Raw genomic sequence first — 23,206 nt, 5'->3', positions numbered from 1 at the left:
CTTTCCAAACTTTGTGTCGTGATGTGTTTGTTTGTCAGCCGCAGTGTGTAGGTGTCAGGAACAAGCCAGCTCCCAGTGAAGATTTGCAGCCAGCTGAGGAAAGCAGCCAGGAACAGAGAGGGTTAACTCTCATGCAGGAGGAAGAACTATCTCCTGTGCCCCTTGGAATGCCGGTTGATAAGGGGACAACTGCGAGAGTGCTGGAACCCAGCCAAAGTCAATCAGGCAGAAACAGAGAAGGAAGTAGTCTGTCAACCGGGAAGAGGTTAGAGCTGACCCAATCTCTCCTAAGGGGCAGGCTATTACAAAGGAAACAAAACAAACGATGCAAGGTCCAAAGATTCAATATCTTCTGTAAAACCCAGAAACAGACTTCAGAAGGGTCATCTTGATTGATGATGCCAGAGGCTATGTTACAGGCGTCCGGAGCTATCTGTTTGTTTTTGCAATATTTCCTCCTTTTTAATTAACAACGCTTACTGTGCTATCAAGCCAGGAACCTGGACGCATAACAGTAGGTGTGTCACGCAAATGCTCCCCGCGCTCCTCCCAGGGCTGGAAAGGGGCTACTTTGCTAGTAAAAATGAATTATTGTGTTGTGAAACGATGCATGTCTCAAAAGTTTGTCACCCACATGAAAAGTTTGGAAAGCTCTGCCCTAAACACTTAAAAGATTTGAGTGCCCCCATATATATCTCAATCAAAATATTAACATGTGAGCCTCGGTGGAACGAGTGGCATTTTACCAGTTACCAGAGTCTAATTTTGTTGTATTGATTAATCTCTATTATAACTATTTTATTATTATTTATTATTATTTACTGCTGTTGTGGTAGTATATATCCCTGTAATTCTTCCATTTATTGTTGGAGCCTTTTGCCCTCAGCTGCAATATATGGTCCATGGCAATGGAAAATTTCTGTGGTGCCCCCCTTTTCTTGATTTTGTCTAAAGCTTAATCCAGCCTTGTGCAGAGTCCCAAATTCTACAAACAGGGAAAGGGAGTGAGGAAGGGCGAGTGTGTGGGAAGGAGATGGCCCAACCCCTCACAGTGATTCACTGGGACCTGCAGGGAGGAGAGGGGGTTGGGCACCAGCTGTTGTTGTTGCTGCTCCACTTCTCAGCTCCACCAGTTGGTACCGCTCAACGCATCTGATCAGGGTGATGGTAGTGGCAGGAGCGGCCTTGTTGAACGATCTCTTTAAACTTGAGGGTTCCTTATTGTTTCACAAGATGTGTATTTCTTTTAAGGCCAGAGCAAATCACGTGACCTAGTTTTACAGCTGCGAAGCAGTATAGCAGGTGCTGTTAAGTTTTGGTAATTAAGCTGTTGGGTATGGTATATAAAGAGCAGTATGGAGCTCTCCCAGTACCCTAGTGGATGGGTCATGCTTATTTTTATATTTTAATTTAGTGTAAAAGGAGTTTTTGTTTTTGCTATTAAAACCTAGCAAAAGTTATTTTGCGTTTCTTGAATGTGTGGTCTCCCCAGCATGCCTTCTGCAGTGCAACTAATCTGCAATTAGCCAACAGGCCTAAGTGTGCCTGGCTCACGCAGGTGCGCAGGGGTCATAGCTGCTGACCATAGAGACTATGTTGCTGGTGCAGAAATTGCTGCCTTGAAACATCTGGTGCAGAAGCCTCTTCTGACACCCAAAGCTGGTTGATTTTACCATGTTGTTTTACCATATATCATATAACCAAGACATTTGCCAGTACGGTATTGTGACATACACCTCTTGGTAACAGCCGTTTGGGCAGCTCAGCCATCCCTGCTCTTTCCCCATATTCCATTGGGAGAGGGGGGCACACTGATGTAGAAAAAACTGTCTCTATTTTCATCTGAGGAATGTTGGAGGGCATGCCAACGCAGCAAATACAGCACTGATATTACGTGTGCCAACATCTTGGCTCCCAGCAGGCGGCTGCATTCTGCCAGCTGACATTTCTAAGCCATCTTTAAAAGCATCCTCTAACAGGTGATTTTCAAATCTGAAACAGAGGCATTGTGATTCCCTGCTTGTCAGGGATTAGACTCAAGAGGGCAAGAGGGAGGAGTGGTGGAGACCACACACGCACCTTTCTCCTGCAGAGTCAGGAGAAGGGGGAGGCAGCACTGAATTACAGCAGGGCTTTGGGGAGTTTGAGGGAAATCACAACTCAGACAAACAAAAGAGTTGGGCAGTGTTAGAAGAAGAAGACTGTAGCAGGGCAGCCAGATGACATGCTGTCACTGGAGAGTATTTCTGATCCCCCTTCTCCCAGAACACGATGTTTGTTAAAAGTGCAGGAACAATGGAATCAGAGACATTTGACCACGAGTAGCCACAGTAAGGGAGGTGGGAGGAGGAGCCCAGTTTGGAGTAATGCCATATTGAGGCTTGCTGCTTTCTTTTGTCTCTCACTATTAGCATGGACTAAAACTCATTTAAAAAGGACTCTACCTTGTTTCCTCTGCTCTTGTTGCAACCAGGGGAGGAATAGCTTTCCCGAAGCCTTGGCAGAGCCATGACACTGCTTTCCCCTCCCACAAAAAAACAAGCTCAGTTCTAGGCCAAAAAAAAGAAACCCCAAAATGTCGATGTGGGGCTAAGGAAGCCCTCTTGGTGCTAGGCAAAAGCATTTTTATTGACCCAGGTTTTGGCTCTTGATTTGGAGGATAACCAGTTATGTCTGTGGCCTCTTTTTGAGTCAAGTCTCGGGGCCAACAGAAAGGATTCAGACTGCGATTCAGCACACTGTGTCTTTGTTTGTTAATCAACACCTGCATAGTTATGCCCCTTCTTTAATATTTTTCATTGCTTCTCATCCAGAAGTGATAGGTGCAGAATTCTGTTCAAAAGAATCACACACAATTCTGAAGACAATATTTAATTGTTGTTAACCTTCACAAATACCGAATAGTACCAGAGATATGCCGTAAGGGGCGGAGGTACATTGGGTTCAATCACAGCAGAAGAACTTCACATCATTAAGTGCTGTGTCATCGCCATCACCTTGGTGAGACTCCACCTTTGTCTGGATCCCACAGATATAACCAGAGGAGCAGCGATTGCTCCATGGGCCAAAACTACCCCAGGTAAGTCCCTGGCCCATCAGCCCAGTTCCGTCTTGACAGGTGAACTGGATGTTGTTGGCGGCCGTATCGTCACCATTACCCTGGTTTTCTTCCACTCTCAGAGAGAAAGAGATCAGATTGCTTTGAGGGCAATACTGAATCCCTGTCCAGGTTCCCCACCTGTCAGAGAAGACACTGGTGTTAATTATTAAAACATGGGGAGCCTTCTGCTTACATCTAAATGGATCAGCTCCATGTGAATATACCAAGAGGATGCCCCCAATGTCTCAAGGGCTCTGCATTGTTGCATCCAAAGTATCACAAAGCAATTGCCTCTGCCCCTCCTTTCTGCCCCAACACTCCCTGCTCCTGGTGAGGGCAGAAGCAATTCTCCAGGAACCCAGAAGCAGGTATTGTTGCTGTCTGAGTCTGTGAAACAGTTAATTGTCACTTTAATGTATCATTTCCAATAAGTATTGCTCAACACAGCCTAAGATCCTCTGGGCCTGAAATGGTCCAGAACAATTATTTGTTTACTGGAAAAGAGGAGAGAGTCTCAAAAAGCACACAATTATCCATTTATTGGGGCTCAACTTCTTTTGAGCTAGAGAACTCTTCTGAGGCATAGTGCCTTCCTCTTTTATTGGTTTTTGGTTTTTGGTTTTGTTTTATGTTTTAATGATATATTGTTTGGCGTTTTAGACTGTATACTGCATAGAACTTTTTTTAAATGTTGGGGATTGTAAATATTAAATAAACAAATATCTGATCACTCCCGACTGGAATATGGTGTTTTCTGAATAAAATCCTTGTTCTCTTGAACAGACTTGGAATTTCCATTTATCTCTATTTGTTTCTTGGCTTCCATGAGGCAGAGACAGATCCAGGTTTAGTCTTGGGTAAAATGTTTGCCTCCTTAATTCCCATCACTGCCCTCTCACTTAGCTGCTTCTCTGAGTCCAACACCTATGGCAGACCAAGAGGGAGAGGGCAAGATAGCCAGAAGCTGCTGCTCTCTGTCCTTCCTCCTGTCCCTCGCTCAAAGAGATTCAGTGAACTTGTAAAGAGAGCAAGAGTTGCAACTAAGAAAGGAAGCTCAAGGTAGGATACAGGGATTGGCAAGTGACCAACAGTGCCAACCTCTAAAACCAGGCCTGCTATCAATTTTGGGGTCCTGCAAAGTTGAGTTGGAAGCCAGCAAAAAGCTAGAGTTGGTGCCCTTTGAGAGGTCAGAAAAAGCAAGGTGAACCCTATGGTTTCTTTGTGCTGGTCTAACCTAGCATAACAAATTTCAGTTCAGCCCCTCCCACCAACACCTTCCCAAAAATTGCAACCAAAAAGAAATGAAATCCAGAGAGATGCTCACGGTCCAGTTGCAGACTCAATTACTGAACTGTCAGTGCAGTGCAGGCGAATTCCATTTAGGGCTGTATCATCCTCCCTGAAACCACTACCTTGGTGTGGCTCTACCTAGTGGGAAGAGAGACGAAGAGACTGGGTTAAATCTGAGGATAAACCAAAGATTGCAAAAATCAAAGTCAAAAGTAAATCATGAATTCAATGAGATCTAAGTTCAATTAACGTGACATGGATGCAACAGTTTTCAGCTAGAATTATCCATTCTCTTAAGTCTCTTAAGACACAAGGGTCATCTAGTCCAACCCCCTGCGATGCAGCAATTATTTGCCCAACATGGTGCTTTAACCCACAACCCTAAGATTAAGAGTCTCATGCCCAACCAACTGAGCTATCACACCAGCCATAACAGCCCATGTGAAACTCATTCCTTGAAATGATCGTCAGAAAAGAAAAAAAATAAGCATTCAGAATGTTGCAAGCTGCTGTCCTGAAGTATAAAACATACTTCAGGAATCTTTGAAGACATTTAAAAAACACACACTGGGATGTAAATAGTTTAATTCATGTTTCGTTCTCCTGGCAATTATGGGGATCACTTTCATGTGCAGATTTTTGCATTAACTCAATCAGCTAGGTTAAACCAAATTAGTTCATTCCAAGCACTGCCTTTCCCCCACAGCCAAAATTAGTTAAAGGTCCTGTGCTCTTCTTTACAACTTTTTCACTGCTTGCCAGGGAATTCAATCGGGATCTCCTTCACCTTGGATGAGAATCATGCTAGTAGATCTAAAAGATAAGCGTACCATGCAAACCAAAACATGACATTGCTGCAAAACAATTGTTTTGTATGAGTGTGAGTGTATGTATTTTTGTTGTTTATTTTTGAATTGCACAATCCAATTCTTTGTGGGTGAGTGATGAGACACACTGCATTCAGCCGTAATTATAAACCTTGAGTGATTCTTTTTTTAAGACTGGCAATCACTTCCAATACTGCAGGCTTCCCAACTTTGATCCCTCTCAGATGTTTTGGATGATAACACCCATCATCCCAGATCATTTGTCTTGCTGGCTGGAGTTGATGGGAGATGGAGTCCAACATATCTGGAGATATGTTGGAAAACATTCTACATGTAAGCAGTCCCACCAAACAGAGCTGGCCCAGTCATTAGGCAGGGTGAGGCTGCTGCTTCAGGTGCCAGAAACCACCAATGTAGCATGTCCAAGGGAGCCCCACATCCCTTGCTGTCTCCACTATTGGCAGAGAAGCACCATTGGCACTGATTTTGAGCAAGACCACATACATTTGGGGCAAGATCTCACCCCAAATTGGCATAATCTTGCCCCCATAGCCCAATGGCTGGGAGCACAGTGGAAGCAGAGCAGATGGTGTCGGCTGGAGTAGTTAGGTCATGGTAGTAGTGACAGCAGCAGTTGGACGAAGTGGATCTTCCCCTTTTGCCTCAAGCAGTGAAACAGGATGCACTGCCCCACCACCAAATAATCTGCCCGCATACCAGGGCTTTTTTTTCCCCAGCCAGAACTCACCAGAACTCAGTTCCGGCAGCTCTCAAGTGGGCACTATTGCCATTCTAAGAGAACAAGACACCTCTTTTTCTAGAAAAATAGCACTGCTGCATAATTTGCTGCCAAAGAGTGTGGTGGAGTCTCCTTCTTTGGAGGTCTTTAAGCAGAGGCTTGACAACCATATGTCAGGAGTGCTCTGATGGTGTTTCCTGCTTGGCAGGGGGTTGGACTCGATGGCCCTTGTGGTCTCTTCCAACTCTATGATTCTATGATTCTATGATTCTATGATTCTATGATTCTATAAGTTGCTAATATATTTCACTTGGTGGCCCAAATTACCATCTGGCTACTCAACCTCTTATTGCCCATATTAGGGCAAGAAGAGGCCCTTATTGCCCATATTAGTCCTCTGGACTAATAGACTTAAGAGTCCATCAGTTCCCTATTGTTTTCCCATCTTCAGAAGGTGTTCAGAAAGAAAAAAAGAAAGAAAGAAACTTCAAAGTGAGCCAATGGTGACAGCAACCCTGGAGGAAACCTTACCTTCAGTGAGAAGCCATGAGCATATCCCTGAGGGCAAAACTGGATTAGCCCCCAGGTACCCCAAGGTCCTCCATTTGTCACAGAAAGGACGGAATTAAAGTCTCGGGCTTCCACAAGCCCAAGGCAGCAGCAGAGGATCAAGAAGAACGCAGGTGAGGCAGTGAGATCCATGGTATCTCTGCTCTGAAGCTAGCTGAAGGAAAGCAGCCTTGGGAATTTATAGCCCAGAGGTCTGAGCCAGGTCATATCCTGAGACAATGAAATATTTTCCAAACTTGTAAAAGGTAAAGGAAGACCACTAGTAGGTTTATTTGCATTGAATGTGCAATACGTGTCAATAGCAACTACGGCGTTAAGGGGAGCTGGCGTACAGCTTCCGGATCATGCGGCCAGCATGACTAAGCCGCTTCTGGCGAACCAGAGCAGCGCACGGAAATGCTGTTTACCTTCCCACCAGAGCAGTACCTATTTATCTACTTGCACTTTGACGTGCTTTCGAACTGCTAGGTTGGCAGGAGCAGGGACCGAGCAATGGGAACTCACCCCGTCACGGGGATTCGAACCGCCAACCTTCTGATCAGCAAGTCCTAGGCTCTGTGGTTTAACCCACAGCGCCACCCGCGTCCCCTCGTGAACCATACTGACCTACAATTATTAGATGGAAGATGGTGAGGGTTAGGGTGAGTCATGTGAATCATGTGCCACCCCACCCCACCCCCCATCTGCTGCTCTCAGGGCCACCCTGTACCATCACCACTGCCATGTCCCTGACTGACTAAGCTGCTGTACGACTACAAAGACTGTTGCTGGCCAGTGTGCCTTTGGAATCTGCTGCCTGCAATGTGGCTGCACAGCAGGCTCACTGACTCTAGGGGGCTGAGGTTTCTTTGCTTGTAGGGTGTCTGGCCCCCTCAGTGTCAGGAGACACTGCAGGTTTTATGATGTCACACGCATCTCCCAACACCATGCAGGCTAGTGCCTGCCACACCGGCCTGCGCAATGTCGGGAGATGCTCCCCACTTTCTCCCTGATGCTTAGGTGTGTTGTGTTTGTATGTGTAGGGGTGTGTGTGTGTGTGTGTGTTTGCATGCATGCACATGCCTAAAGCTGGGATCTAACAAACAACAGAAATGTTTACACAATGTGAGTACACAAAGAGGGCATTGCTGCATACAATCAGCTACAAAAATGGAGTCCTGTTTATACTGAAAACAAAATACTTGCACCAAATGAAGGGAAATTGTGAATCTGATGTACGAAGCACTTTGTATTTACTCTTCCCTTTAATTTTGAAGGGAAAAATAACCAATCACTTTAAATTATTTAATTGCAATGGTTCAGCAGCTGGTGGTTTTGTAGGGAACATGTGGAGTGTTTATTCCTTTATTGTAAATTGTGCCTTATACTGTCTACATGTCTACTCAGAAGTAAGTCCCACTCAGTTCAGTAGGGTAGGTTAGGATGAGCAGTTATAATTTGCTCAAGCTGGCCATGCGAGCTTTATGGGAAAGCTGGGATTCTTGGTATAAGAGCTTCTTCTTCTTGGTATAAGAGCCAGTGTGGTGTAGTGGTTAAGAGCGGTGGACTCATAATCTGGTGAACCGGGTTCGCGTCTCCGCTCCTCCACATGCAGCTGCTGGGTGACCTTGGGCCAGTCACACTTCTTTGAAGTCTCTCAGCCCCACTCACCACACAGAGTGTTTGTTGTGGAGGAGGAAGGGAAAGGAGAATGTTAGCCGCTTTGAGACTCCTTAAAGGGAGTGAAAGGCGGGATATCAAATCCAAACAACTCTTCTTCTTCTTCTTCTTCTTCTTCTTCTTCTTCTTCTTCTTCTTCTTCTTGGTATAAGAATTGGAAGCCTAATAGCATGTAGAATTGCTTCCACACCATCACCTACATCTCACTAAATTTCTTCCAACAGCTGGAGGCAGCCATGTTTCCAAATACCAGTTGCTGGAAAGCTCATGTTCTGCTCTCTTGTTTCCCACAGATATCTGGTTGGCCACTGTGAGAAGCAAATGCTGGACTAGATAGGCCAATCGCCTGATCCAACATACTAGTCTTATATTTCTAAGTGGTGGCAGGGAATAGGGCATGATTCTGTAGTTCACCTCAAGTGCCAGAATGTACTAGTCTGGCCCTGAGAGAACAGTAAGGTGGCACAGTTGGGTCAGACCAGTAAGAGGTCTTTCTGAGTCACTGGGCCTTACAGCCAGTGCCTGACCTAGTTGCCCTGCCTGGAAGCATTTACAGTGGTACCTCAGGTTAAGAACTCAATTCGTTCTGGAGGTCCGTTCTTAACCTGAAACTGTTCTTAACCTGAGGTACCACTTTAGCTAATGGGGCCTCCTGCTGCCGCTGTGCCACCGCACAATTTCTGTTCTCATCCTGAAGCAAAGTTCTTAACCCGAGGTACTATTTCTGGGTTAGCAGAGTCTGTAACCTGAAGCATCTGTAACCTGAAGCGTCTGTAACCCAAGGTACCACTGTATATTTCGAAAGCTGGGTGATTTTTAAAAAAACTTGTAATAAATTGGTTATCAGCCTACAGTTATACACTGCGTGTGGTTTTGCTCCCAGGACCCAGAGAAAAGGGGGTAAAGGTGGATAGTAAATAGTTTCTTAAGCAAATTTGGACTATTTGTAGTATTTGTAGTAAAAGCAAGCATACCCGGTTTTTCGGTTAAGAAATTGCACATCCACCCTCTATAAATCTACTTATCTTTATTGATTCCCCAAACCAGTTCCTGCCTTAGATGCCACAGTAAGCAGTAAACCATCCTCTGCAGGAGATCCAGTAAGACCCTTCAGAGATATCGCTGGAGCAAATAGCTCCTTGGGGTCAGGTGTCTGATATAGGATATACAAAGTAAGTTGCATCGTCTGCAATAACAACTGTGAACACAACCAGTTTTAAGAGCCGAGTCGGTGGGGTGATATTGCCACCACCCTCTCATTAGTTACAATGGGAGGAAAATTCACTATGGTTACATCTGCACCATACACTTAAAGCACACAGTGTTCTCTCAAAGACTACCAAATTTATTTTGGCATAAGCTTTCACGTACCAGAGTCTACTTTGTTCCATTCATGAAGTGTTAGTCTCATTTATCAGATCTATAAACATGCAATAATAAAGGCTGCTGGAGTAATCATTGGGGTTAATGGCAATGAAATGGAAAAAGCACCATCTGTGACAATTCAAGTACACAGAATTATCACAGTGACCAGAGGCACCCTTCTCTTCTTGGTTTCATCTTTTCTAGGGCCCGGTCCTGGCACTGAAAATAAATTCAAGTTCTAAACCATGGATAGGGTATGTGGCCTTCCAGATATTGTGGATTACAACTCCCAACAGCCACAGCTGGCATGGTCAGTGGTCAGAGGTGATAGCACTGGAGACCAACAACGTGTGGAGGGCTACAGATTCTCCATTCCTGGTCTAGCCCTTCTCAGCTCCACTTCAGTGTGGAACCTTCCAAAGATGGAACCATACTCTAGAATCTTTTATCTAGCAGCAGTCTGTTTTGCAATGATTACATCCCTGAAATGGGCTTAAAAATGGGTGCTATGTTGCACTTGCCAGGCCTATTCTAATCTTCTAATTCCTGATCTTCAGAAATCTTTCCCCTTCTTTTTCTTGTATTTCAGTAGTGCGCATATATATATATATATATATATGCAGGTTTTGGTGTCTTCGGGTGTCTTCCCGTGTAAGAGTTGGGGTGTCTAGGCGACGTTTCGACGAGGTCTCACTCGTCATCTTCAGGCTGGTGCTTTCGGCTTCTTGTTACTGGAACAGAGCAGGATCTCAGTGTTTGAGTTCCTATAAATACTGTTGAGGGGGTGTGGTGTATAGCCTCCAACGTTCTGGGCAGAGAGGAAGTTCCCAGGTTAGTGTGTCTTTTCTTCTTTTGTTCATTAATTACTTGAGGGATATCTTGAGTGATTTCTTGAGTGATATTCTGAGTACCACTTAGGAGGGTCATTAGGTGTGGATTAGTTGCTAAAGCTTTCGTGTCTTGACCTCTTGACCTTGTGAAGAGTTTTTTCTGAGAAGATGGCTGTACTGCACTTAGTTGTGCTCTGGCTTGGCTTCGTGTATAGGGGCGAGCTGTGGTTTTGTGCCCTGTGCCAGCCAGATCTGTGTAGGGATTGCAGGGGGGTGCAGCATCCGGAGGTGCCACTATGGTTTGGCTACTGGATGGTGTCTGTAATTTATCTGTGGAGAGGGTCTGGGTTTGGGTCTGGTGTGGTTGATTGGAGATGGCGTTTTGTGTGCCTCTGGTTCTGGTGTCGGTTTTTGTGGGGAGGGCTATTTTCCAGATGTCTGGCAGGCGGGACGTATCGTCACGCTTGTTCATGTTGTGAGGGTGTTTCTCTATCTCGATGGCTTCCATGATTATTCTCTTGTGGTGGTGTTCCATGTTAAAGAGCAATTTGGAATCTGAAAAATTAATTTCGTGTCCTGTTTCTTTCATGTGTTGGTAAAGAGAGGAAGTTTTTTCTTCTTTTTTGACGGCATTCTTGTGTTCTGCGATACGTGCATTTATTCGTCTGTTTGTTTGTCCAATGTACGTGGCTGGGCAGACTTTGCAGGGTATTTCATAGACCCCTTGGTTTTCTAACTGGATTTTATCTTTGACCCTCCTAAGTGGTACTCAGAATATCACTCAAGAAATCACTCAAGATATCCCTCAAGTAATTAATGAACAAAAGAAGAAAAGACACACTAACCTGGGAACTTCCTCTCTGCCCAGAACGTTGGAGGCTATACACCACACCCCCTCAACAGTATTTATAGGAACTCAAACACTGAGATCCTGCTCTGTTCCAGTAACAAGAAGCCGAAAGCACCAGCCTGAAGATGACGAGTGAGACCTCGTCGAAACGTCGCCTAGACACCCCAACTCTTACACGGGAAGACACCCGAAGACACCAAAACCTGCATTCCTGTACCCGTGAAAATCTACGAAAGCATATATATATATATATATATATATATATATATATATATATATATATATCACATCATCTTGTTCTGTGTCACCATCACTCACTCATTCTCAGGTTGGCTGCACAGCACATAGATTTTGCTCTTAGTGTCTCTTCCCAGTAACCTCAGTTCCTTGATCCTTTCTGCTTCAGCGGGATCTCTGCTAGCACACCAAGCAGAAACCTGTAAATTCAGCTGGCATGACACATCTAATGACATCTGCTCTGCAGCTCCTGGCAACCAGAGGGAAGGGTGTGGAGGAGAGAAAGTAGATGCTCTTTTTACAGAATCCATGGTACACCCAAATTGACTCCAGAATTGACCATTATCATGCCATTTGTTCTTCTACTGCTAGAACTGCTGCCATGGCTGATGAAGGGCCAGTCTGCAATGTATCACTTTGGAAGAAGGCATTCAAGCAAGAGGTGAAGACTCAACTCCAGGGATTTCTGAATTATACTGGTTTTTAGTCCCACAAACAGACTGAAATGGCCTTGGTGGATGATCTACACCGGGAATGGTAGGCAGTGCATGAGATCGCTGCCGCTTCCACTGCACCACTCAGTGACCTTTAAGGTAAAGGTAAAGGGACCCCTGACCATTAGGTCCAGTCGTGACCGACTCTGGGGTTGCGGCACTCATCTCGCTTTATTGACCGATGGAGCCGGCGTACAGCTTCCGGGTCATGTGGCCAGCATGACTAAGCCGCTTCTGGCGAACCAGAGCAGCACATGGAAACGCCGTTTACGTTCCGCCAGGGCGGTACCTATTTATCTACTTGCACTTTGACGTGCTTTCGAACTGCTAGGTTGGCAGGAGCAGGGACCGAGCAACAGGAGCTCTCCCCGTTGCGGGGATTCGAACCGCCGACCTTCTGATTGGAAAGTCCTAGGCTCAGTGGTTTAACCCACAGTGCCACCCGTGTCCCCCAAAGGTCCCCCCCCCAGTGACCTTTAGATTTCATTATTATTATTTTTTGTGGGGAATAACACACACATTATAAAGAAGGGGGAAAGAGTAGTCAAAAGAGCATTTGGCAGGATTAGGGAGTGGAGTGAGCAAAGGCCAATTCTTCGCAGAAAGAGTTAAGGTCACCTACTAGGTCATTCATCACAAAATAACAAATTGCCTTAGCCACCTTCCATTCCTTTTGGTATCTGTATAGCTGACCACCTAAATTCCTCCAAGCATGCAACGCAAAACAAAAAATAGAAAGGGTTTACCTGGTCCTGTTAATCTAGATTGCTTCTCACTAATATGTGTTTTGGAAATCAGCCTTCTATGATAAGTGTCACTTTTTCATCTTTTACTGAAAGGCACCCATTTCTTATGCATGTGCTTTTTTATAATGCAATTTTTTATTTCATTTTTTATTTTTTACGAATTGACTTCAAATTGAATAGTTACATTATTTCATATATTGACTTTCCACCCACAGTGTTTTTGCCCCTACTGTTTTCTACTGCATTATATATTAAACTATTATCTATTGCAGAAATCCATCTAATACTTGTCATTTTTCTACCACTACTCCTGTCTTGAATCCTGCCCGCGATTTCATTTGACTGTAGGGCTTTTTCAAATAGTCCAAAAAAAGTTCATTATTTTGATCTCTTATTATTTCTGTCAGCTTTGCCATTTCCACATAGTCCATAAGCCATTCCTCCTTCAATTTCTTATTATGTTAAGGCAGCTTTATATGTACATACATATTTAGGAATTGTCTTGCTGAGCCAGAGATCAGGTTTGTCTAGCCTGGCAACCTATTTCTACTGGATTCCTGGTGTTTTATTGATGACCCTTTGCTGCGCAAGCTGCCTTGTAAATTCTCCATCAAAATTTTAAATCAAATAAATAAATCCTCAGAGTGGTGGTGGTGGCAGCATAGGGAACTAGAGACCGGGAGAAAATCAATTCTGCTCACATTCAACAGGTGAACCTACCTGAATTGCATTTTCCAAAGCACTCCAAGAACCGCAGTACAACCACCATTCAAAATACGCAGTTCTCAGAATTTTGCAATTAATGCAATGTGTCAAGGGATGTGCACGAAAATGCATATATGGGTGGAAATAGCATGCAGAAATGTCTTATATTTAGAGAAGTGGCTGTATAAAAACATGCCTTTTAGGAGAAATTCACACTAAACTGTTGATAAATTTTCTTGGGGACATTAAAAAAAAAAATTCTGAAATTGATATGCGAATGTGGAGATCTGAACTTAACATTGGAAAAAGGAAAGGAAAGTAAAATTGACAGAATCACCTCCCTCTGAAGGGAACAGCTGCAGCCTGAACACTTTCTGCATGACCTGGGGCTTCTCACATTACCTGAGCAATGTGTGGGATACCTGCACTGAAACATCTTCTGAATTGTAAACGTAATGTGAGAAGGGGCCTGCGCCATCCAGTGCTGCCTGCCCTGCTATTTGCTAAAACTAACCTGACAGCAAATGATATCAGCGTTGCAATTAAATGTCACATTTAACACTCGCTCTGCTATGCCATTAGGAATGTAAATGGTAATGGCATTAGAAACTCATGTATCGCATTAGAGCACCAGCTGCCAGCTGTTTTGCTGCCACCTGCTTCCTCCTTTGTTTTCTGTTGTGAAGGGGCAGGGGGAGCTCTTATTTTACACGCACATCACACCCTAGCAAAATAAAAAACTGGACCTCTCTCCCCCATTTTGTTCCAGGAATTAGAGAAACTGTTTCCAGTGTGTAAGCTGAAAGACATCTCTTTCGAGGAAAGCTAAATAGGAGATTTAAATCTGATTCTGCAGCATCTTTGATAAGCCACATATTTTAACAAATGGCTGCTTTGAAAATACAGATGTTAACTTAATTTCAGTGATATGCAGATTACACTGTGAAATGCTAGGTCTCTTCGGTGCTGCGGAAGCATCGCTTTCTGCAATCAGCTGGAAGCAGAGCTAAATGCGGGCTCAACAAAGGATTTTGTATGATGCTCTGCTAGCTTCATGGCGAAGATCCTTTACTGAGATGCAAGTTCCCATTGAGCAAAGTTCCCCTGCAACTTTAATTAATTAATGTTCATATGCCTTCCATTATTGTCTCTGTACACAATTTTGCACAGCGCTTCAAAATCCTGCAAACCCTCTTCGGCTAGACACAGTAAGCTTTGGCGATTTCACCAGGCTAGAGGTGAAATCTTTGCAACCTTGCTTGGAAAGAAAGACCCAAGACTCTTGAGATGCTTAATTCTGCAGGCAGAAGAACATTCTGCACACTTTGTGGCTGTTCTGCAGCATAACCCTCCATATGGGGGCTTCCACATAAGTCTTGGTGCATCACTGACAACATTGGTACAATGTGTGATGAGATAAGGATGATACGAGGGAGGAGAATTTGAGACCAAGTAGCAGTGAGGAGGGGATGCGGGTGGCGCTGTGGGTTAAACCACAGAGCTTAGGACTTGCCGATCAGAAGGTCGGCGGTTCGAATCCCCACGACGAGGTGAGCTCCCGTTGCTCGGTCCCTGCTCCTGCCAACCTAGCAGTTTGAAAGCACGTCAAAATGCAAGTAGATAAATAGGTACCGCTCTGGCGGGACGATAAACAGTGTTTCTGTGTGCTGCTCTGGTTCGCCAGAGTCAGTCATGACTGGACCTAATGGTCAGGGGTCCCTTTACCTTTACCTAGCAGTGGGGAATCTGCGGCCCTCCAGATGTTGCTAGACTCCAACTCCCATCAGCCTCAGCCAGCATGGTCAACAGCATGGGAGCTGTAGTTCCACAACATATGAGGGGCAAAAGTTCTCAATCCCTGCACTCATCTCGTCCTCAGATATTCTAGAACAAACACAGAAACTATTAGGCTCTTCCTACCAGCACATGAAACACTAATACATGGCACATCATAGGTTAAAAAAAATAGAAGCCAACTAGACAACGGTAATGGATAAAAATGTAAACTTTTCAAATCAGCATAGAACGCAGTCTTAAAAAAAAACTCATAAAAAATAACCACAGATTAAGGTCTAGTACATTTAACATTAGCAATTTCTATGTGAACCATGCCAGGGGAAAAAAAAAAATAATATGCCAACTGAAACTGATAAATGTGCCAAAGAAATGCATTAGAAAATCACTGGCGCTTGAAGGTTCTAATCTTGTCCATCTCCTTCAGCACAGCATGCTTAGATCTGGATTATGCAAAGCTCCCTCTTTAAAAATAATAATACAAAAACAGTTTTTCAGGAATCCATAAGGAAAAGTCAAATTGCAGGATAACAGCAAAAATGTCTAGGTCTCACTCCTCGTATTGGTTCCTCATAACAGAAACTTTAATAATTGCTACTAGTGAGAGCAGTCCACACATGCATATATAAAAACCTAAGTGGAATTAATAGATTCGTCTAGTTGTCACTCAAGCCAAAATCAGGCATATTTCCATGTAGATTGCCTTGGAAATGAATATTAACGTGAAATATAGATGTTAATATTCATTTTCAAGGCAATCTAGATGGAAATACACCTGATTATAGTTTGAGTGACAACATGACTGAAATGTGAAAAAATTACTTTTATAATATGAAAGGCTTTCAAACTTATTCAGTCAAGGTGCTTGGGATTGGGCTGTGGAAATGCCCTTTGCAGAAGACCAGTCACTTCAGGAGGGTTAGGAGTAATCATTGCCAAAAAAGGTCCTAAGAGTGGCAGACCTAGGGAGGGAAAGTGCAGCTTTCTCATAGGATAAGGATTGCAAAGCTCCTTGGGCCCCCCAACCTATTCTATAGACTGCAAATTAATTTTTTAGTGTGGCAGCACCCATGTGTTTTTAACAGGCGTTTAGCTTATTGTTGATTTTAACTATTTTTGAATGTTTTATATATAAATTGTATATCCTCTATTTGACTGAGAAGTTGAGTAGCTTTGGCACACATAGACGGGTCCTTCACTGAATGTAGAATTAGTAGAGTTAAAATCAGACATAGTTAAATCATGACTAGCTCTCCACAGTTGTTCTTTAGTTAAAGGTTTGCCATTTTGAAAGAAATCTGCCATTCTAGGGAGCTCTGTAAGCCTTCTCCTGCGTGTCAATGCCCAATCCTAGCCCAGCAATGTGACAAAGTGCCCCTGCTCCACAATCCAAACTGAGATCACACAGGCACAAATAGCCAACATCAATGTAACTGTACCTAGATGTTTCCATTTGCAAACAGTGTGTGTGTGTGTGTGTGTGTGTGTGTGTGTGTGAGAGAGAGAGAGAGAGAGAGAGAGAGAGAGAGAGAGAGAGAGAGAGACTGTTGGGGGTCTGTCTCGGATCACCCAGAGAATGGGATGTAGGCAAAGACTTCATTTGTGACCCCATACTCTCTCCTCCCATGGGACATTAGCATAAAATGTAACTGTGCACTCAGTAACTGGGCAGTTTTTTCAGCTTAAGCAAGCAAATAGTGGTTGTTGCTGTTCTGGAGGGAATCTTCCTTTGCAAAGGAATCTGCGGTAAAGTAGGAGATTTTTAGCTATTTCAGGAGCTGTTCGGCTCATTGCTAGTAGTTTAGAAATTGCCCCTGCTTCAAGACCCCAATCAGATATCTTGGAAGACAACCACAGTTAGCTCCTCGTATTTGAGCTCCCTGAAGTTGTGAAGTGTCCTAAACACTGAGTCCTTCAAGCAGTAACATTCAAAATGGATGGTGGTACTGCAGGGGAGGTCATCAGAGTGAGATCGCTGGCCCAGGGCTCTATGTGCCCTTTCAAAATCGTCAAAGGAGAGAGAAATGTTCAGATCCAAGCCATTAAACCTGTAAAAAGATGGCCATGTCTGCCTTTACTTTTCTTCTGTGATGTGCCCCCCCCCCCAGTGCCACTCAAAAAATCTTCCTAATCTCATGGTTTGAATATTCCTCAAGCTTCAGTAACAGCGGTCACCATTTTTAATAGCGCAAGCTCAGTCTGATTACCTATCACTAAGGTCATACCCTCACTACCAGTTTTTGTAATGCCTGCCAACTGAGTGATGAGTATCTGGAGTTCAGCCATCCAGTCACCCTGAAAAGCTTCCCTCATTTTAGCAACGTAATTGTTCTCGGTCAGAGCATTACTCAATTTCATGCCTCACAGTACCATAGGAGTGCCGTGCACCATTTTGACAGCTTCCCCTCAACTGCCATCTTGGAGATATTGTTGTCAGTTTCGGGCTCTATATCGAGTCTTAGCAATCTTGCATGAGATTCTCAGGTCTGTTGAAGCATCACCTTAGTAAGCTTATATCATTATTTCTCAATTATTATTATTATTATTATTTATAAAATTTCTATACTGCCCATTATCCAAGGATCACAGGGTGGTTTACAATATAGAAATACAAAAATGCATAGCATAGAAAAGCACAGGGTAGTTTCAGAGTCACTGCCCAGTGTGTTAAAGGCCCAGCGGCCCTCAGAAACCTGAAATCAGGCTGAATTCATGCATGAGCCATACCCCTAATCACAACTACTATTGCCTCACGCGCAACTTTTCATGAAAGCCTGTCACAAAACAACTCCTGTCTGGATGCCTGACGTGCTAACTTTTTCTAAATGTTGCTTGTCTGCTTTGAACAGAATTGCCTAAATACGGTTCTGTCATTTGTAATGAGGTAATAGGCCTTAAAATTACTTGTGTGTCATCTCATTGCTTCTACATCTGATCCTCTACCTAAATTGCTGCCATTATCACAGCATTCTTTCTGTTAGAGCCTATTCTGTATAGAAATCAGTTTCCCAGAATATTTACAAGGTAATTCCTGAGGCGGCAGGTGGGAGTTTAAAATGAGTTTGGGATGGTTCCAGTCTTCAGCACTCAACTTCTGGTGGGGGTGGTGGACTCTTAGGGGTCAAATATGGCCTACAAGTTGTAGGTTAGCCCCCACTGCTATAGAGCCTTCGCTGATAAGATCACGAAGGTGCTGAAATTTAGTAATCTCACAATGTAGAAATATTCACCGTCCTATTAACTATCCATGAGTACATACTCTCCAACATTTCTCTGATGAAAATGGGGACGTCCTATTCAACAACAACAATTTTATTGTTTATACTCCACTAATCTGACTTGGTTGCCCCAGCCACTCTGAGTGGCTTCCAACATATATAAAACCATAAAATAAAACATCAACAAACTTCCCTATACATGGCTGCCTTCAGATGTCTTCTAGAGGTTGTATAGTTACTTATCTCCTTGGCTGGGGGGTTGCATAACTCCATGCCCTCCAATATTTCTCCAATGAAGATAGGGACATCCTAAGGAAAAGTGAGATATTCTAGGATGTGTGGGACACTTTACATCGGGTATTCCTGATGTGACGGGCATCAAGGGCAAGCAATTATTTTGGCAGCATGACCAAGATGAAGTTAGACTCTGCACCGTCCAGCGCCTCCTCTGAAAATTACTTCTCAGATTATTTCCTTGGCGAGGCTTTTGCACTCAAGACAAAAGTAACCAGTAGGATGGAGCTCCCGTTTGCTTTCCCTACAGACAGGGGGGACTTTTGAAGTAGCCAGTCCAACGACCTGTTTGTGGTTCTTCTATTTCTAGTCTAGCAACTTCCCAGCAAGACTAAAGAAGTCCCAGTGGTACCAACAGCGTATCCATGAAACAAGCCAGTTAAGGACCTTCCTAAGTCATATTTGGCCCCTTCATGGATCACTGCCTTGTCGTGGCGAAGGGGCTTGAATAACTCCAAGAAGCTCTTAGCTATGCCGTGCAGGGCCATCCAAGACCGACAGGTCATAGCCGAGAGTTTAGACTAAACGTGATCCACCTGGAGAAGGAACTGGCAGACCACTCTAGTATTTTGCCAAGAAAACTCCATGGACATAAAAAAGGAGAAGCTTTGAGAAGAAAGTGAGAATTTCCAAGGCATGCTCTGGTTCATGGGGTCATGGAGAGTCTAAACAGGAAGAAGAAGAAGAAGAAGAAGAAGAAGAAGAAGAAGAAGAAGAAGAAGAAGAAGAAGAAGAAGAAGAAGAAGAAGAAGAAGATCGTCATATTTGGGCACTCTGTTGAGATGGAGAAAATTTCCATTGTTTTTTGTCTCCTATACTTTACTGAAGACTGAGTGGATAATAGCAGATTAAGAAACTGATTTTAAAAAATAAAAAAGACATAAAACCACAGTTAAAATAAGTATGACACAATGAGTGCTAACATTTTCAGTCCATTGGCAGCAAAAAAACAAAACAAAAACCCTGAATCTATAAAGCCTGTCCAAATTAAAAGAACTTGCAAAGACTCAATAAGAAACTCCTCTGATTTAAGTTTTGCTGTGAACATTTTCCAGAAGCTAGAAAAATCAAATCAAGATTTTAGAATTATCAGCCAAAATGGAATTTAGCACTTATTCAAGCCATAACACATTTTCCTCCATGATCGGCAGCTGAGATATATAACCAAGAATTGTATTCTCATGACTAAGTTCTCGCTGCTGCCATTTTCTGAAAAGAGGTTAATGGACCAGCCTCTTGCCATGTTTCTAAAAAAATACACGGTGTAATTATAGATACAGGTTGTGGCGCTGTATGTCCTTCTGTGGAGCATTCTGGCGCTGCAAAGATGCATCCCAATATCTGTGTGCACAATCATGATTTCTTTCATTTTGTTTATCATGCTTGGACATGGCCAAATCTCTGGTGCAGAGATGGGGAACCTCAGGGGACTAAATGTGGGGGCCCCAGCCATCTCTAGCTGACCCTCAGGGCTCTCCCCACACGCTCCCTGCAGGCCCCCATTCCTCACTGGCCCTGCCTTTTCTGCTCCATGAGTATTTTCACTTGCCTGGAATGTGCCTTTGAATACTGATCTTGCTTCTTGTTTGCCTGGATGGAGGATTGAGAAGGGTGTATGAGTATACATACGACGCAGCTACATTAGAAAAAAAAAGCGTTATAAATGTGTTATAACACTACGACACCAGATAGTGCTGTAGTGTTCGATTCTTTGGCAATGCGATTTTGCATTATGAGCTTTACAAAGCGTTTTCCTGAAACGTTTTTTTTATGTGTCTAGATCCAGCCACAGACTCACCTGTTACAAACGTAAAATTCACACCAGTTGTTCCACCCACTTTTGCCCCTGGCCCCTGTCACTACTGGCATGTGGTCCACAGAATGTGGTCCAACCTGAAAATGGATCCCCAGCCCTTCTCTAGGGGAAGCCTTGGGTAACCTGACTTGAGGTAACAATTAAAATTAGAGGGTAAGTCTTGCTGGTTCATACCAAAGGCTTATCTCAGGTGTGGGGAACCTTTGGCCCTCAATCTGTTGCTGAACTACAACTCCCATCAACCCCAGCAAGCATGGCCAATGATGGGATGTGTAGTTCAAAAATAGCTAGAGGGCTGGAGGTTCTCCACACCTGGTTTATCTAGCCCATCACCCTGTTTTCTATAGTGACCAACCAGGTGCCTATGGGAAGCTTTCAAGCAGGAGAAGAAGAGAAGAGTTTGGATTTGATTTCCCGCTTTATCACTACCCTAAGGAGTCTCATTCTCCTTTCCCTTCCTCCCCCACAACAAACACAAACACTCTGTGAGGTGAGTGAGGCTGAGAGACTTCAGAGAAGTGTGACTAGCCCAAGGTCACCCAGCAGCTGCATGTGGAGGAGCGGGGACGCAAACCCGGTTCACCAGATTACGAGACTACCACTTTTAAACACTACACCACACTGGCTATCAGTGAGATAAAGGCTCTCAGGAGATAAAGGCAATAGCCGTCTCCTGCTGCTGCCCCCCAGTATGTGATATTCAAAGGAATCCTAGTAGCCATTGATAAGCCCCATTTTAAAGCTGCTCAGGTTACCACATCTTTGAACAGCAAGCACCATGATTTATCTGTGTGCAGTGTGAAGAAGTATTTTATTTTGTCTGTCCCAAATCTTCCACCCTTCTGTTCAAGAGGAATAGGGTTAGGAGGGCTAGGAGACAATGGAAGAGTGTGCCTTCAGGGGTGAAGTCAAACCGTTGGAGAGCTGCAGTGCCTGCTGTGGCTGTAGAGACCAATACAAGAGAGACATGGTTTGTTGCAGCTGGGGCAGATGAAGGCGTCTGGTTGTGCTGTTGCAGATGCACCATGGCGTTTCTTCTTTTTTCCCTCTGACATTATGAGAGGGGGAGGAAAACACCCCTCTTGCCTCACTGATGTTCTGACCACTTCGGGTTAAGAGGTAGAAATGAGCCATATGACCAGGTAGGAACAGCTGCTTGATTGAGTGTTAACGAAGATTTGGAAAGCTTCTGCCATAGCTTTTTCATGCATTACCATTATCAAGGTTCAGACAAAAGTAGGACTGAGAAGAGGGGGGGGGGAATCTCAGGCATAGAGTTTATAAGTGTTAATGTTCAACTGAAGGAAGAGGGAATTTATATGGCCTTCAGAATTGCAGGAGAAAAACGAAGTTTGCAGCAGAATGGGAAAATGCAAGAACAATGTAAGCTTTTCGCAATACCTGCCCTGTGACATTATTTGACCAGGAAGTCCTCAAGTACTTGGCTCAGTAAATAATCCCTTGTTTAGATTTCTTAAAAGAGGAAAACACCACATCCTTCACAGAACAAAGGAGGCACAGAGCAGCAGGAAGATAATTCAGGTTCAAACACCAGAACTCTCCAGACCAGTCTTTCCCAACTTTGCACCCTCCAATGTTTTGGACTACAATTCCTATCATCTCTTCCCATTGGACCATGCTAGCTGATGCTGATGGGAGTTGTAGTCCACAGCATTTGGCAGGCCACAGATTTCCCACCATTGATAGAGAAAAGTGATCTGAGTAAACATGAGCAAGACATGCTCATCACTTTAATACCTACAAAAATACTGGTGACTTAGGTATGTTGTAAGGGTTTAAACACACTCACTCGTTCACTCATAACCCCCCTAAGTATTAACTTCTACTTTTAGCTTTTTTTTTCTTTTCCTTTTTTGAATGGGAAGGGAGAACATTTGCTTTTCACACACAACTCAGCATCCAGTTGTATCCAGGGTCAAGATATATTTATTCATACAGGTGTCAGATGACAAGTTAAACAATCTGTTGCTTCTGTACTGTACAAAACATGGCTCCCTTGAGAAATAAAAGATACGAAGAAAAGATCAGAAAGCTCTTGAAAGAACAGTTGAGAAAACAGAAAGCTTCTTGAAGAAACAAAATGAAAAGTATAGCCAACATCTCATTATTTTATTCTTGTAAATCTCCCATACTTCCTGGAAAAAACAGGAGGATTCCAATATTCCGAAAGAAGAATGCAGATTGTATATTTACTGTTTAGTTTTACATAAGAGTGGGTTTTCAAATTGTAGGTGTGTTTACTGCTAGGGACGCGGGTGGCGCTGTGGTATAAATCACTGAGCCTTGGGCTTGCCAATCGGAAGGTCAGCGGTTCAAATCCCTGCAACAGGGTGAGCTCCCATTGCTCGGTCCCAGTTCCTGCCAACCTAGCAGTTTGAAAACACGTCAAAGTGCAAGTAGATAAATAGGTACCGCTCCGGCGGGAAGGTAAATGGCGTTTCCGTGCACTGCTGTGGTTTCACCAGAAGTGGCTTAGTCATGCTGGCCATATTTGCAAGTGAGTAGGAGGAGCACCTGCTAGTGCCTTGGCTGCCACATCCTGTGCGAGTTGTAACCACCAGGCAGTTTTCCAGAAATGCCCATTTACTCCTCGGTAATGCATTCTCTACTAGGTTGCCACAACAGACGCAGAAGTCTCAATGCAGAAATTC

At 43.8% G+C, this 23,206-nt stretch overlaps 1 protein-coding gene across 1 annotated transcript; it reads right to left on the bottom strand.

Annotated features, from left to right (window-relative positions):
* Positions 1–2,154: 2,154 nt before the first annotated feature.
* LOC308588970 (vitelline membrane outer layer protein 1-like) lies at positions 2,155–6,661 on the bottom strand. Its single transcript, XM_081197729.1, has 3 exons — positions 6,488–6,661; positions 4,425–4,528; positions 2,155–3,238 (listed from the first exon to the last, which is right to left on the bottom strand). Exons 1-3 carry the CDS (start codon positions 6,656–6,658, stop codon positions 2,944–2,946), a joined length of 570 nt encoding a protein of 189 aa, XP_081053855.1. The 5' UTR covers positions 6,659–6,661; the 3' UTR covers positions 2,155–2,943.
* Positions 6,662–23,206: the final 16,545 nt, after the last annotated feature.

The sequence above is a fragment of the Podarcis bocagei genome (genome assembly GCF_964188305.1).
Source record: "Podarcis bocagei genome assembly, chromosome: 6".
NCBI lineage: Eukaryota > Metazoa > Chordata > Lepidosauria > Squamata > Lacertidae > Podarcis > Podarcis bocagei.
Note: the sequence above shows the minus strand (reverse complement) of the source record. Positions and strands in the feature narration are given on the sequence as shown.

Bases quoted from the DNA above. Each gene is read 5' to 3' on its own strand.
- LOC308588970 (XM_081197729.1), bottom strand. From the start codon at position 6,658: ATGGATCTCACTGCCTCACCTGCGTTCTTCTTGATCCTCTGCTGCTGC. The intron at 4,529-6,487 runs GTAAGGTTTCCT...TCTTCCCACTAG, and splicing joins CTCATGGCTTCTCACTGAAG to GTAGAGCCACACCAAGGTAG. The intron at 3,239-4,424 runs GTGAGCATCTCT...CTTCTCTGACAG, and splicing joins ATTGAGTCTGCAACTGGACC to GTGGGGAACCTGGACAGGGA.